The sequence below is a fragment of the Gymnoscopelus microlampas genome (assembly GCF_963454915.1).
Source record: "Gymnoscopelus microlampas genome assembly, chromosome: 6".
NCBI lineage: Eukaryota > Metazoa > Chordata > Actinopteri > Myctophiformes > Myctophidae > Gymnoscopelus > Gymnoscopelus microlampas.
Genome location: NC_139943.1, coordinates 18325528 through 18338704, shown reverse-complemented (window position 1 = coordinate 18338704; position 13177 = coordinate 18325528). Strand labels below are relative to the sequence as shown.

Sequence of the window (13177 nt, the reverse complement as noted above, 5' to 3'; positions counted from 1 at the left end):
CAGCACTGCAACTGTATACAGTACAGACACACCAACACACATGGCTGGATGTGGAGCAGCAGGTGCACTTTCTCTGGCTTCCCCATGGGTGCTCAGCTACAAACAGCACAAAGTTTAAAATACCACGAAAAGTGGGAATAGCAGCATTCAAATAAAAATGCAAGGCATTGACTCAGATGCACATAATGTTTTATCAGGCTGATGTGTTTTGGCCGGAGATTTTATCAGAGCATAGTCAAGTCACTATGCTGTGATGAAGGAGATCTGGACGAAATGTGTCAGCCTGATGTAGCATAATAACAGAATGTGCATCTGAGTCAATGCCTTGCATTTACATGTTTTGGAGTGCTGCGATTCTCACTACTTTTTTTTTTTTTTTTTTTTTACACCTCTAGGCCTGTCACAATTATTACATAATCGCCTAATGGGAATTATTTGATAGAATCGCAATTATTTTGCATACTCGTCATAATAACTTCTGTGTTGAAAAATACATTTTCAAACATTTTCCAAAAGTAAAGGAAATCTACAAGATCTACAAGCTCACAATGTCTCGCGATGTATTGTGAGCATGTAGATTGGCTATTTCCACTATTTTTCTAATATTTTGAAAGAAATACAATTATAAAATAATTCATTAATTTCTCTGTATATTTACGTTATTTGTCACTTCTGCCGTATGGAATGTTTGTTTACCTGCCTAAAAGCCAAACAGAAATGTTATGTTTATTTATTTGTTCCCATGTTCAATGCCAAAAATACAATTACATCGTTAACCGCAATTATTTGTATGACAGTTAATCGTCGAGTAAAATGTCATGATCGTGACAGCACACACACCTACTGTACTGATCAAGTACAGACACACCAACACACACCTTACTGTACTGATCAACCCTATGGAATGCTGTTGGATCACATGACTGCTGCAGTATGGAAGATTACCCCTACACACACACACACACACACACACACACACACACACACACACACACACACAAAACACAGTGCCAGATGCATCGATGCATAACGATGTGCATAGCCGTTAACTCAAACATGTAAGCATGCACAATGGATTTCATGCCCATGACATACAAACAAGCCCAAAAATACGTTTACTCGGACATGTCATTGGACTTTGCACGCATATATCCACTATTACACCATACACAGTACATGAGCAACCATTACAGCTCAGACATGTTTACTCCAACATGCAGGCAGACATTCCTTATCAATGATGGACAGAATAGGTTAGAACATTTTCTCAAAATTGCACATAGGCAGGATGTTGAGTGAAACAAAACAAGCACTCCTCTGTCCCCGACATGACCAGATTCCTCCCACCGAAATAATTGGAAAAAGAAACCTGTTTAATGATAAGAGAGGTGACGTGAAAATGTGAAAACACAGATTTACCATTAAACCGGGAAAGCATCTGTGTCATTTTAGATTTTAGAGTTGGCTATTGAAAAATAGCAGATCGACAAGCTCACAGCGCGTCACTTTGTGCCACGCTGCGATCTTGTATATCTGCTATTTTTTTTACATTTTTGAAAAATCTTGAAAGTGTTTGAAATTTGTTTAAAGGCATTTGTAGAATTGTCCCTCAGGTCTTAATGGGTTAATAGTGAGATACAGTGGGACAGCAGCATGTTTATTTTAGAGACCACAGGATGTCAGGTGTTTTAACCATTAGAGTTCACCTTGCTTGACACGCATACATACATTTACATCTGGGACAGCACAGGCCAGTACAACCATGGTCTTCTTCTATTCTTCAATGTTTAGCTAGTCCTCCAACATCGTTGGGGATGGATGCTTTGCCAACCCATTTCCACAGTCTGGATTTGAACTGGTGACTCTCCAGTCACAGACCCACTCTTGTAGCCAGTAGGATAATCTTGTAAAGCCAGACAAATATGTGCTACTGATACATTGGCAATTATTTTACCTTTTTTTTAAAGACGGTATCAGCAGTAGCTAAAGTGTCCTGCTTTGTAAGTATAATTAAGCCACATTAAGAAACCTTCAAACAAAGTCGATCTACCATACAGTACATGCTCACAACATGTCGCATGGTGAACATGTTAGAAGATTTTTATTAAATGTACATGTCCATCGCTGTAAACAGTTTTTTGCCATTCCTCAAAAACAAACTATTTTGGTATATTTGAGAACAAATTTGCCTTGTGGCCACTGGGCCTCCCTCCCCTTAGCAGAGCATGACTGAAGTTTTATGTACTGACGAGTTAAACACACAGAATGATTTCATTAGGCTAGTTTTGCATCAGAACAATGAGGCGTGGACACAGGACCTCTCGCACGCACGCACGCACGCACGCACGCACGCACGCACGCACGCACGCACGCACGCACGCACGCACGCACACACACACACACACACACACACACACACACACACACACACACACACACACACACACACACACACACACACACACACACACACACACACACACACACACACACACACACACACGCATTCCTTTGTGACCGCCAAATTTCGCATAACAGCCCCCCTCCCCCTGCATTCCACTGATATGATTATGTGCTTAAATGATTGTACTACAGCTGTAATATGTTTAAGATTAATTGGATTTACAGTCATGTATTGTATTGTCTTCCAGGAACAGGAAACTTCACTCATCTGGCCTTGAGGGTTCAGTGTGAAACTCACATGAAAAGTTGGAAACTTTACTGCACTTAAAGCATTTGGTGTGAGCTACCAAGATACCCCTAAGTGAGTGTTAGTTTAACACAGGGAGTGTACAAGTGTACCATTTGTTTCAGGAACAGAAGGTGTTGTATCCAAGTGCAGGAACTCAGACAAACGCAGGAGATGAGGATCACAAACTTAAGAACACAGATTAACAATGATACAATTTACAGAAACACTCTGGTAACTAATACAATAACTGAACTCATAACACTGGCAACATGACAGAGAATCTGACACACAACTTATGACCCAGCAGAAAAACACAGTCTTTATAGTCTCAGGAGCTTGTCACCCAACCAGGTTTAGCTGGTCCTCACAGGTGACAGCACTCAGGGCAATCTAACCTTGCGTCACCAGACTTTCCACCACGGAGGAAAGCCTGGTATTCGTTCTAAACTGAGCTGTGTGATCCGGTTGGCGTCGCATTGTTTTTGTTCCCCACACAATGCGAATCAATTTGTTTAGTCTCACTAGTTGCGCTACAAGTTAGAATAAAAGATGGACACACAAAACGATTATCATAGCAAAAAATAAATGAAATGATTATACCAAACTAAACACATTTTAAATGAGGGGAATCATTTGGAGGTGCACGGCACCGGTGGTTCCGGTTATTTCCGCTCTGACCGGATCAGAAACCCGAAAATGGTATTGATCCCAGGCTAGGGTAATCAGAGTCTTAGCCTCAGGTAGAAGGGAGTGCAGGATATTGGCTGAGGGGAAATAGGAGCTCAGTGGCTAAACATTCACATCAGGTTCTGACGATTCTGACTGGTCAATCGAATTCCATCAAGAACAGCGTCTGTTCTTCATAGCAGACTTCTGCTATGAAGAAAAGATATTTGGTATGAAGAACAGACCATTGCAATGAAGAACATACTGTTCGTATGAAGAACAGACCGTTGGTATGACTAAACACACTGTTGGTATGAAGAACAGACTGTTGCTGTAGACGGAGACTTAGCACCTGGATCATATCAATCTGCAGTGCTTGTTTTTTGACGTATCCAACCTGGCGGCCAAGTAAACAGCAAACCGAACCTCTAGTAATAATACATAATCAGATGGGTGTGGTGTCTGAATTGGATGATGACCTTACTGAAACTGAGGTGCTGGAGAAAACCACCCATTTCAGATGCTGTCAATGCACTGAATGGGACATTATCACGTTTAATCAGACTATTAATTGGTCTAAGTAGGTGAGATACTGACCTACCCACGTTTAATCAGACTATTCATTGGTCTAAGTACCACCGAGCGAGCTAAAGTGAGTGAGTTGCCGGGCCGAACGTTGCAAAGTTCGCTTGAGTCAACTCAGCACCGTCCGAGTTATATCGATAGACACAGAATCGTAAATCATGTTTTGGGGTGAGCGTTTGCCCCAACTTTCATCAACCCACAGAATAACAACAAAACACCTACTGAGCCCCGTTGGTAGGTCAGTATCTCACCTACTTAGACCAATCAATAGTCTGATTAAACGTGATAATGTCCCATTCAGTGCATTGACAGCATCCGAAGCCGGTGAGAAAACAATGCGCTTTGAAGTGCTTGAATTTGACTTTTGTAAAAACCTACCCCATCTCTGGACCAAATGAGCTGTGCATCAGAGGATTGGTCCCAGTGCTGCTAGATGGACTAACTTTAGATGGACTCATTCTAAAAATATATATATAAAACAACAACACTGTAATAATAAAGTTTGGGAACTGGAACGGGCTGGGTTCTAGGAGGATTTCTCCATGGAGAGTGGTGGGTGTTTGCTTAAGAGAGACATGCCCTGAGGGGTTTGGGAAAGGTCAAGAACAACAGACAAGACACAGACAAGAGACAATACACAAGCTCAGAAAAAGGTACGCAAGACACCTACCTGTCTGTGTGTGTGCAGAGCGACGCAGTGTTTATATTTACAAATTGAATCCTGAGAATGTACATATGGAACCAAATGTCTTTGGTTCCATATGTGCACTCTCAGGCGTAAGATTAACACTCAGTACTTTCCAGTGTACGGAAAAAGACAAAAGAACACACACGTGCGCGCGCGCACACATCCTTCTCCCACCCACACACACATCCAGTTTGCTGTAGAGTAAACAAACAGTGACTATCAGTAAAGTGGACTTCCTGTCTTAGATCAGAGATGAGAGAGAGGAGCTGCTGCTTCTCTAACTGGTTCCCTCCGTGACCCTTGACCCCCTGAAAGGAGCACTGTGGGAGTGAATGAAGAATGTAGCAGATTCCTGAAACTGCCCCCACTCAATCTCTGTCTCTGTCTCTCTCTGTATCTATCTCTGTCTCTGTCTCTCTCTGTCTGTCAGTCTGTCTGTCTCTCTCTCTCTCTCTCTCTCTCACTCTCTCTGCCTGTCTCTCTCTCTCTCTCTCTCTCTCTCTCTCTCTCTCTCTTTCTCTCTCTCTCTCTCTTTCTCTGTCCAAATGTCTTTACCTCTAACGTTTTTCTCTTTGTCCCTAGCTCTTTCTTTCTCTCTCCCGTTACCATTTAAAATGTTGTTTATTCCAACTCATGCCTCTCCCCTCCTCTCCTGTCCTCTCTTCCCCTCTCCTCTCCTGTCCTGTCCTCTCTTCCCCTCTCTTCTCCTCTCCTGTCCTCTCCTCTCCTCCCCTCCCCTCTCCTCTCCGGTCCAACCACAGTAGCTAGCTGTCCATTCACTCATGTGACACAGTGATCTGCTCTGTCTGTTAACGACAGATAAACACATCCAATGTTAGCTCGGGTCATTGGCTGTAAATCACTGTGGTTCTGTTCAGCTGCAGGAGCCACATTGACCAGTGGCTGTTTGTATACAGATTGGTTCAAGTGTTTGGCTCCTGCAGCCTTGATGGGGCTGACAATGTGTTTGCATTATGCTCAATTCATACTCTGTCGTATGATGGTGTCGTATGTACAAATACAGCAGCGGAAAATAGACAAGCTCACAGCTCATTTACAAACTTGCAGATCTGCTATCTTCGGCACGTGACACCGGCATACAACAAAGTGTAAAACAAGCATTTTAGACTCTATAGACTCTATAGACTCTCTATATATATTTTCTATAGTTTGGCACGTGATTAATTTGACCATTGGTACTTCTGTGTTCAGTACTAAAGCGAGAGGAGAGAATTAAAATGAGGAATTAACGAGCATCTTAAGTCTTCAGAATTGGCTGATCTGGAAATAATGATCAGGCCCTCCGCACGCACGCACACACATGCACACGCACAATCTCTCTCTCTAACCAAAACCTTACCCGTACCCACCAGCACACCCCCTTCCTTGTGTTTTTTTTTTGTCTGCCAGAGTCAGACATGCTCTGTGGTGATGCACACTCTTCTCTCATGTGGAAAACAGCAGAGGAGAATGTAGGTCAGCTGTACCACAGACTGTATGGATCACACATTCTGCAGCCTGCTGGAAGTGCCCTACATGCCTTCCTCAACACTTTATTGCCCAGGAATTCCATACACAAATCCAGGGCACCGCGCTGCCTTCCTCCGTAAGCCTGTTTAACCACTTAAGCCCTATTTTGGACTTCAGCTATTCAAAAAAAATAACCGATCTACAAGCTCACAAAGCATTGTGACGCGTCGGGAGCTTGGTCGGCTATTTTTAAATCATTTTGAAAATCGCTCATTTTAAAGCAAATATGGTTAAGTGAATTAGCAGATGCTTTCAGCAGGGTTTGTTTCAAAGTTCCAAAGTTTCTTTTCACACACACACACACACACACACACACACACACACACACACACACACACACACACACACACACACACACACACACACATATATATATATATACATATATAAAAGAAGCAGTGAGATGAATATGTCACAGATAAAGGTGATATACTTACAGACAAGGATGACATCACAATGACATCAACACAATAACATTTTCATAGCAGTTTGTCTTAGTTTCAAAGTTGTCTACATAATAAAAGCAAATCAAGCACACAGAAGAATTGTTACATGGGCTCCATTAAGTCTCTTGTTTAGCTCGTTAAGACCCGAAACTTACTGGAAGCATCACCTCACCTCAGCGTCTCACATGCGCCTGCTGTTCTCACTGGCACAGAACAGTGACCTATTATACAGGAAAGATATTTTCACAATGAGTTAGCCTTTGATAACGGCCATTCATTATTAAAATGGTTCACTTGATTTAATTTTGATTTAGTTTAGAGGAAAAAAATATTAAAAAGCAGCAATGTTGTGAACCGTGTTAAAGATAATTACATGCACATTTGAGTGGGCCATTGACCTTTTTTAAGAGCTCAGATAGATACTGTTGAAATGCTGCCTAGTGGCAGGAATGAACCTGCCCTGCCCCTCCACTGGGACAGTGATGTTATAGACTGTGATGTCATTGTACTCTGAGGGAATGTGGTGTTCTTAAACTGGTATTATGGGGTTGGTAATTGGTATCCACAGCAACTAAAACAGGAATAAGAAAATGTCATGCTACTGTCCTGTTATAGACAGGCAACACAGCCATTCCTCCCTGTCTCTCTCATACACATTCATTTTCTACCTTTCTCCATCTTTCTCTCAGATTTCTGTATGTCACGTATCCCATAGCCTGGAGGTACTGACTGAGGGATTGCTCTGCAGTTATTAAGTCACAAAAATAACATACTGTAGTTGTCATTGAACAATTTGAAAAACATATTCAGTAATTGAGTTCCTTGGCCTGCTGGCAGCATGCACAATAAATGAGGCTGACTGCACCGTAGTATGCAAGATTAGCTGTGGACCCACAGGGCCAAATGCAAGAATCGACTCCCGGAGATTAAGAAATGAACAAAGGAAGGTGGTTCACAGAACAATAAAGCACAAAAGAACCTGCTACTAGTTTGGAGAAAGTGCACACCAGGTTGATTAATGACATGCTGGTAATGCCAAATTAAATAGAAAAAAAGAACCACACTCTGTGGCTCTATTTATTGATTTATGATATCTATTAACGTCTTGGCTAACAAAGTGTTTCATCTTTTTCGTTCCCCCTCTCCTCCAGGTGCGTTTGCAAAAGTGAAGGAGAGCCAGAGGATGAGCGATGAGGGGAAGATGGATCAGAACGAGGCAGATGGCATTAGGAAGCGTTGCAGGACGGTGGGCTTTGCCCTGCAGGCCGAGATGAGCCACTTTCACTGCAGACGAGAGGTGGACTTCAGGGACATGATGCAGGCTTACATCAAGGAGCAGATTGCATTCTACCAGCGCATTGTGCAGCAGCTGGAGCGCACACTGAGGATGTACGACAGCCTGTAACACCACCGTGGATCCATGCAAGGGACAAGTCAAGGACCGAGGCAACATCTGTCGGCCATTGGGTAGACCACCTTACATAACCCCTCCACTCGTCAGCACCATGTGACCACGAGCGTTCAACATTGACGCTTGTTTCCAGACCACGACTTGACTTCCAAGCCTTGGGTCTGGGTGGTTGAATTAGTGTTGCTTCAACTGAGGGGTGAAGCCAAAAGATTTACACCAACATGCCTGCCTAATGCGGAGGTGGGACTTTAAACATGGCTACCTACCTGGCGCTCTTTGTGGAGTTGTCATTCATTTTGACGGATCCAAGGATTTGGGTTCCAATATAGCCACCTACCCAGATGCCAAAAGAGAAGTACCATTGTACTTTTTAGATGTTTTGCTGATTATCTTGTCCACAGAATGTTAGTCAGCTGGAAGGCTTACTCAAGGACACAGGGATGGACATAGAGCTGTTGATGGACATGTATTAGCTGTAAAGGGATTTAAACTGTGAGCTACTGCTTCCAGGAAGCAGTGTCTCTCTATCCACTAAGCCAACCTGCCACCAAATATCAGAAGAGAACAGGGGAGAGTTCTACAACCTACCAACCATCCATCAAGAGGATTTTGTTCTTTAATTCATTCATGGAAAAACTAGTGAGGCTATCCGTTTCTCTGTGTGTAGCAGTCCTGGGCTTTGAAGAACTCAGTCATAACATCTTCATTCTAACAGACCTACTGTATGCGGACATGTCTGAAATCCACAGAACATCACTTTGTCTACATTAGGACCTGTTGTTCATTTTGCATAAAGGGGACAGTTTATTTAAGAGGTTTGATTAAAATGCGACCATAGAGTCTTAGCGGATCTCTAGTTTACCTTTCTGTAGTGTAACAATGATGAAAAGCCATGTACGGGTTTCTTCTTCCTGAAACCCCCCTCTTCTTTCTGGCATCATGCACTTTGGCCCCTCCTTGGGTGTGAGTTTACTAATATTTCCAATATGGTCAGTTCATAAAGGAAAATCACATCTGCACAGCAATTATCATCAACCAGTTTTTTGTTTTCCTTCATTCCTATTTTGTCTGTTTAGTTGTTTGAATTGTCTTGTACATTACGCTACCCTGAATTTAACTGAGATGAACTCAGTTGAACAGAGAACAAAGATTTCAAAGAATTTGAACAGATTAAAAGTGAACTGGTCCCATTTATGCTTGAAACAAATAAACCTTTAAAAGGAAAAGTGGGTTGAAATCGGCCCAGATTCTTTTACTATGAACCGATCCTCTTTGGTCTTTGCCCAGGACTTTTCCTTGCTCAGGTGTTCACTGTATTACCAACCTTAACGTCTTTTCCACTTCCTGTTCTCTGCTCATATGAACCAGGGCTGTGCCTGTCTGAGCTTTGCACCGCACAGAGTAGAAAAATGTACTGATGTAATGTCATTCAGCAATAATTTCATTTTCCTGTGGTTTCTAAATCAGCCAAGTGCCTTCAAGCAGCTAAGTGTATAAACCTGTCCCACAAAGCCAATAGAGCAGTGTATGAAACCTCTGTTTATATATACTGTAGCTTTAGAAGATTGTTGGTACAGAACGTACAGGAAGATTCATTGGCCAAGAAAGTTTTGCACATACAGGAAATTGTCTTCAGAATTTTACCCATCATAAGGAGCAGTGGGCAGCTACTGAACAGCACCCAAGGAGCAGTTAGGGGTTCAGTCAGTGTCTTGCTCAAGGACACTTTGACCTGATGCCAGGAGGAGCCAGGATCCAACCAGGAACCTTGTGATTCCCAGTCGACCACTCTACCTCCTGAGCCACTGCCACCACCACTAGAACTGGGTAGTATATCACACAGGTGCATTTATGGATGTCATTCATGTTGATGTGAAATCTAAACCCTAATCATGACCTGTGACCTCTCAAAGCAACCAGAATGTAGTTCCTGCTGTTGGTGTGTTGTTGGACAGCGTTGGTTGAGGTTTCTAAATGAGCCTTTTGCATTAGCCCTGCAGTATGCTCTGTTAATACTAGTGAGACATGGATTATACCCACAGACAAGTTTGCACAAGTTTTTATGTGTGTGCGTGTGTGTGTGTGTGTGTGTGTGTGTGTGCGCGCTTGCGTGTGCGTGCGTGTGTGTGTTGATTTATTCTCTTTGGTGTACTGCAAACAAAGTTACTATGTTGAAATTCTGCAATTATATTGTCTACTCAAATGGAAACTAGTCTTGTCTGGTGAACTGGATCAACTGGTTGTATGAGTCATCAAACCACATCCACTTGCACGCAGAGATTCAATCAGTTTATATGAGTGAGGCTGTTCATGTGTAATCAGAGCAAAATAGTCACATTAACAGATGACTAGGCTGCACGCAAACGTAGTCGTAATAATATTGACATAACTTATGTTGGAGATAAATGGTTTCACTCCAAAATGTATCAATTAAATGTACGTATTCCTTCCTTTTTCACTTTTTGAGTGCCTGGAAAGTCCTCTTCGCATTATTAAACATATCTATTTGGAGAAAAAAGCAATAGATATTTATTTTCTACAAGAAAACTACAGTATGTAACATCTCACTACTCAGAAATCTTAGCAATCCACCATCCATAAAACAATAGTCTTAACTCTTCTTTAGTGAGTTAAACACTCAAGCCAGTAATCCTGTTAGACATTTTTGCGTAATCTTGAAAATAATAGTTTCTTGGGGATGGTTCTTGTGCTGGATATTTCATTTTGGAATGAAACCTCCAAATGTCATTAATGTTGAAACTCCTGATGTAATGAATCTTTCCGTGTGAATTGAGCCAGTATGATTTTATAAACGGAGCGTATCATTTTGCTCATTCTGTTTATGACCAAAGAATATCTGTTCCACTAACATTGACTCATTCCATTTTAATAAGAGCAGAACGTTTCACTGGGACTTTGTGGCTAGATGGCGACTATCTTTAGACTGGTGTCAACCTCAGAAGGTTTATGTGTTGCCTGCAGCTTTGTACTGAGAAGCATTACCCCAGGAAGTGTTGTCAGGCTGTGTTTAATGCTCTGCTAACCTGGCATGCTTCTTTTTTCCCTTACGGCAAAATACATGAATGCTGTTCCAGCAGGTTTTTTTTGTATTGGTGACTGATATGGATATAGTGATACGTTTGATTGAAGAGTGTTTGTATTCTAGGAAAACGTAGGATGAACAGTCGGATAAGAAATATAACATTTTAGGCATATACATGTACAGTAGATGACACAATATCCAGGGGGCTAAGTGAAACCACACAATACACAAGACATTTCTCCATCACCTTGCAGTGAACCAACAGTATGGAGTTCAAGTTGCAAAAGAGTGGCTGGGAACAACAGTACACCTCTTAGTCAGGCGACCCTCTTTACAGTACTCTCAACAATCCATGTAATTTTCATGTCTAATTGAAAAGGGTCAATTTAACTTAATCGTGTTGTAAGTCTTGGTCAACTGACTGCAAGTTCGAACCACAATGTAGTTTTTGCGTGCAACAAATTCATTCCCAGACCAGTTCTGAGTAAACAAATGGTGGGACTGTGTGTGAGTCATACATGAGTGTTCACCACTGCCCAGTCCACATCCCCAGCCTCACGGTCCTTTAACCCTTTAGCTCTATTTGTGGGACATGAGCTTGTTTTAGTTGGCATCACAGTTTGCGGCTCCTAGACCAGTTTCCCAAAACAGTGGGGCGGGACCCATTTTTGGAAGTAAATATTCCTTTTCTTTTGTTTCCTATAAAAAGCAAAAAAACAAATCATAAATAAAAAAGTCAATTTTCTTTTCAAAAGAAATGAATAAAATCAAAGAAATTACTTTTTGTCTTTTAAAGAAGTAGTTAAAAATAGCAGATCTACAAGCTCACAAGGCACGATGTGTTGTGAGTTTGTAGATTCTCAATTCTCACTACTTTGGGTCCCGGGGAGACATAACATTTCTCTTTTTGGTCTTGAGCTAAAAAGTTTGGGAACCACTGTCCTAGACCAAAGAATCACTTTACAATCGGTTTCCATGTTTACCCTGTTCAATGATGGTGAATGTTAAAGAAAAACAGTTTGCTTTATTGTTTCTGAATTCAGACTGTTCCGACCCTGAGGAAATTGTGAAGACATTTTGAGACAGTACCATTCCATGATGACAGAACATGTTAGGGGGCAAAAGACATGCAAGCAATATACAGGGACTAACAAAAGAACAATTCAACCTTGTTTAACAACAGCAAAGCCAATGATCATGACTGCCAATAGTTTGTGTCTAATCTGCACCGCAAAGACCAACAGCAGTTGACTACATTTCATGTGTTTTAAATAAACAAGGTCATGGCAAGGGTTAATTTCTTATAAGAATGAATCATACCATAAACCGCAACCAAACCATAAACTATCCACTTCTGTAGCAACAACCCTTCTGGCAGCACCGGGAGATCTCATTTTTACCCCAGTTTCTGATCCTTTGGCTTTATCAAGTCAAGTCCGATTATTGTCCATTTGACAATGTATCGTACATTGTAAACATGTGCTCTCAACAGTGACCAACATGAAGATTTACAAAGGATTGTAACAACGCCTTCCTCTCTGCACGTTGATGTGTTCCAAAGCTGTATGACAGACACGGAAGAAGTTATTTCACATAGATGACTGTTGTTTAACATGGATGTGTGGAACTGGGGAGGATGGGACAGGGGAGCTTCATTTCATGAAGCAACATGATTCTGATGTTGTACAGCTTAAGTCTAAGTCATTTCATACTTGGAGGGGGAGACCTGAAGTCTTAATAAAAGTGATGATGATGACTCGACTCTCATCTTTGTATACATGTTTGTGTTAAATGTTTCTGCTGCAATGGATTCTCATTATAGCGAGTACAATGTATGTGAAAGGGCATCAGTGTTGGATACCTGGGAAATAAATCCAGTTCATATGAATGAAGGTGTAAACAATAGATTATATATATTGGTTTGAATGATTGAATACTTTATTAGATGGAAATTCAAACAGCACGAGTACATCATACGACATGTCATACACTTGGTCTAAAAGGATAACACAAAAAAGTCCTTTCCATTGAGGTCCTATGTATTCAATTCATCAACATATCAAAATCAAAAAACTAGAAAAAGTGCTCCTCGGAGCACAGGTCTCCGCCAGGTCAG

At 41.6% G+C, this 13177-nt stretch overlaps 1 protein-coding gene across 1 annotated transcript in view; it reads left to right on the top strand.

Moving 5' to 3' along the window:
* Positions 1–12822, top strand: part of snx33 (sorting nexin 33) — a 36873-nt gene extending 24051 nt beyond the window's left edge. The window contains exon 2 of the mRNA XM_084059296.1: positions 7759–12822. Within this exon, the coding sequence (XP_083915422.1) occupies positions 7759–8012 (254 nt within the window). The 3' untranslated portion in view covers positions 8013–12822. The remainder of the gene's footprint in view (positions 1–7758) is intronic.
* The last annotated feature ends 355 nt before the right edge of the window (positions 12823–13177 follow it).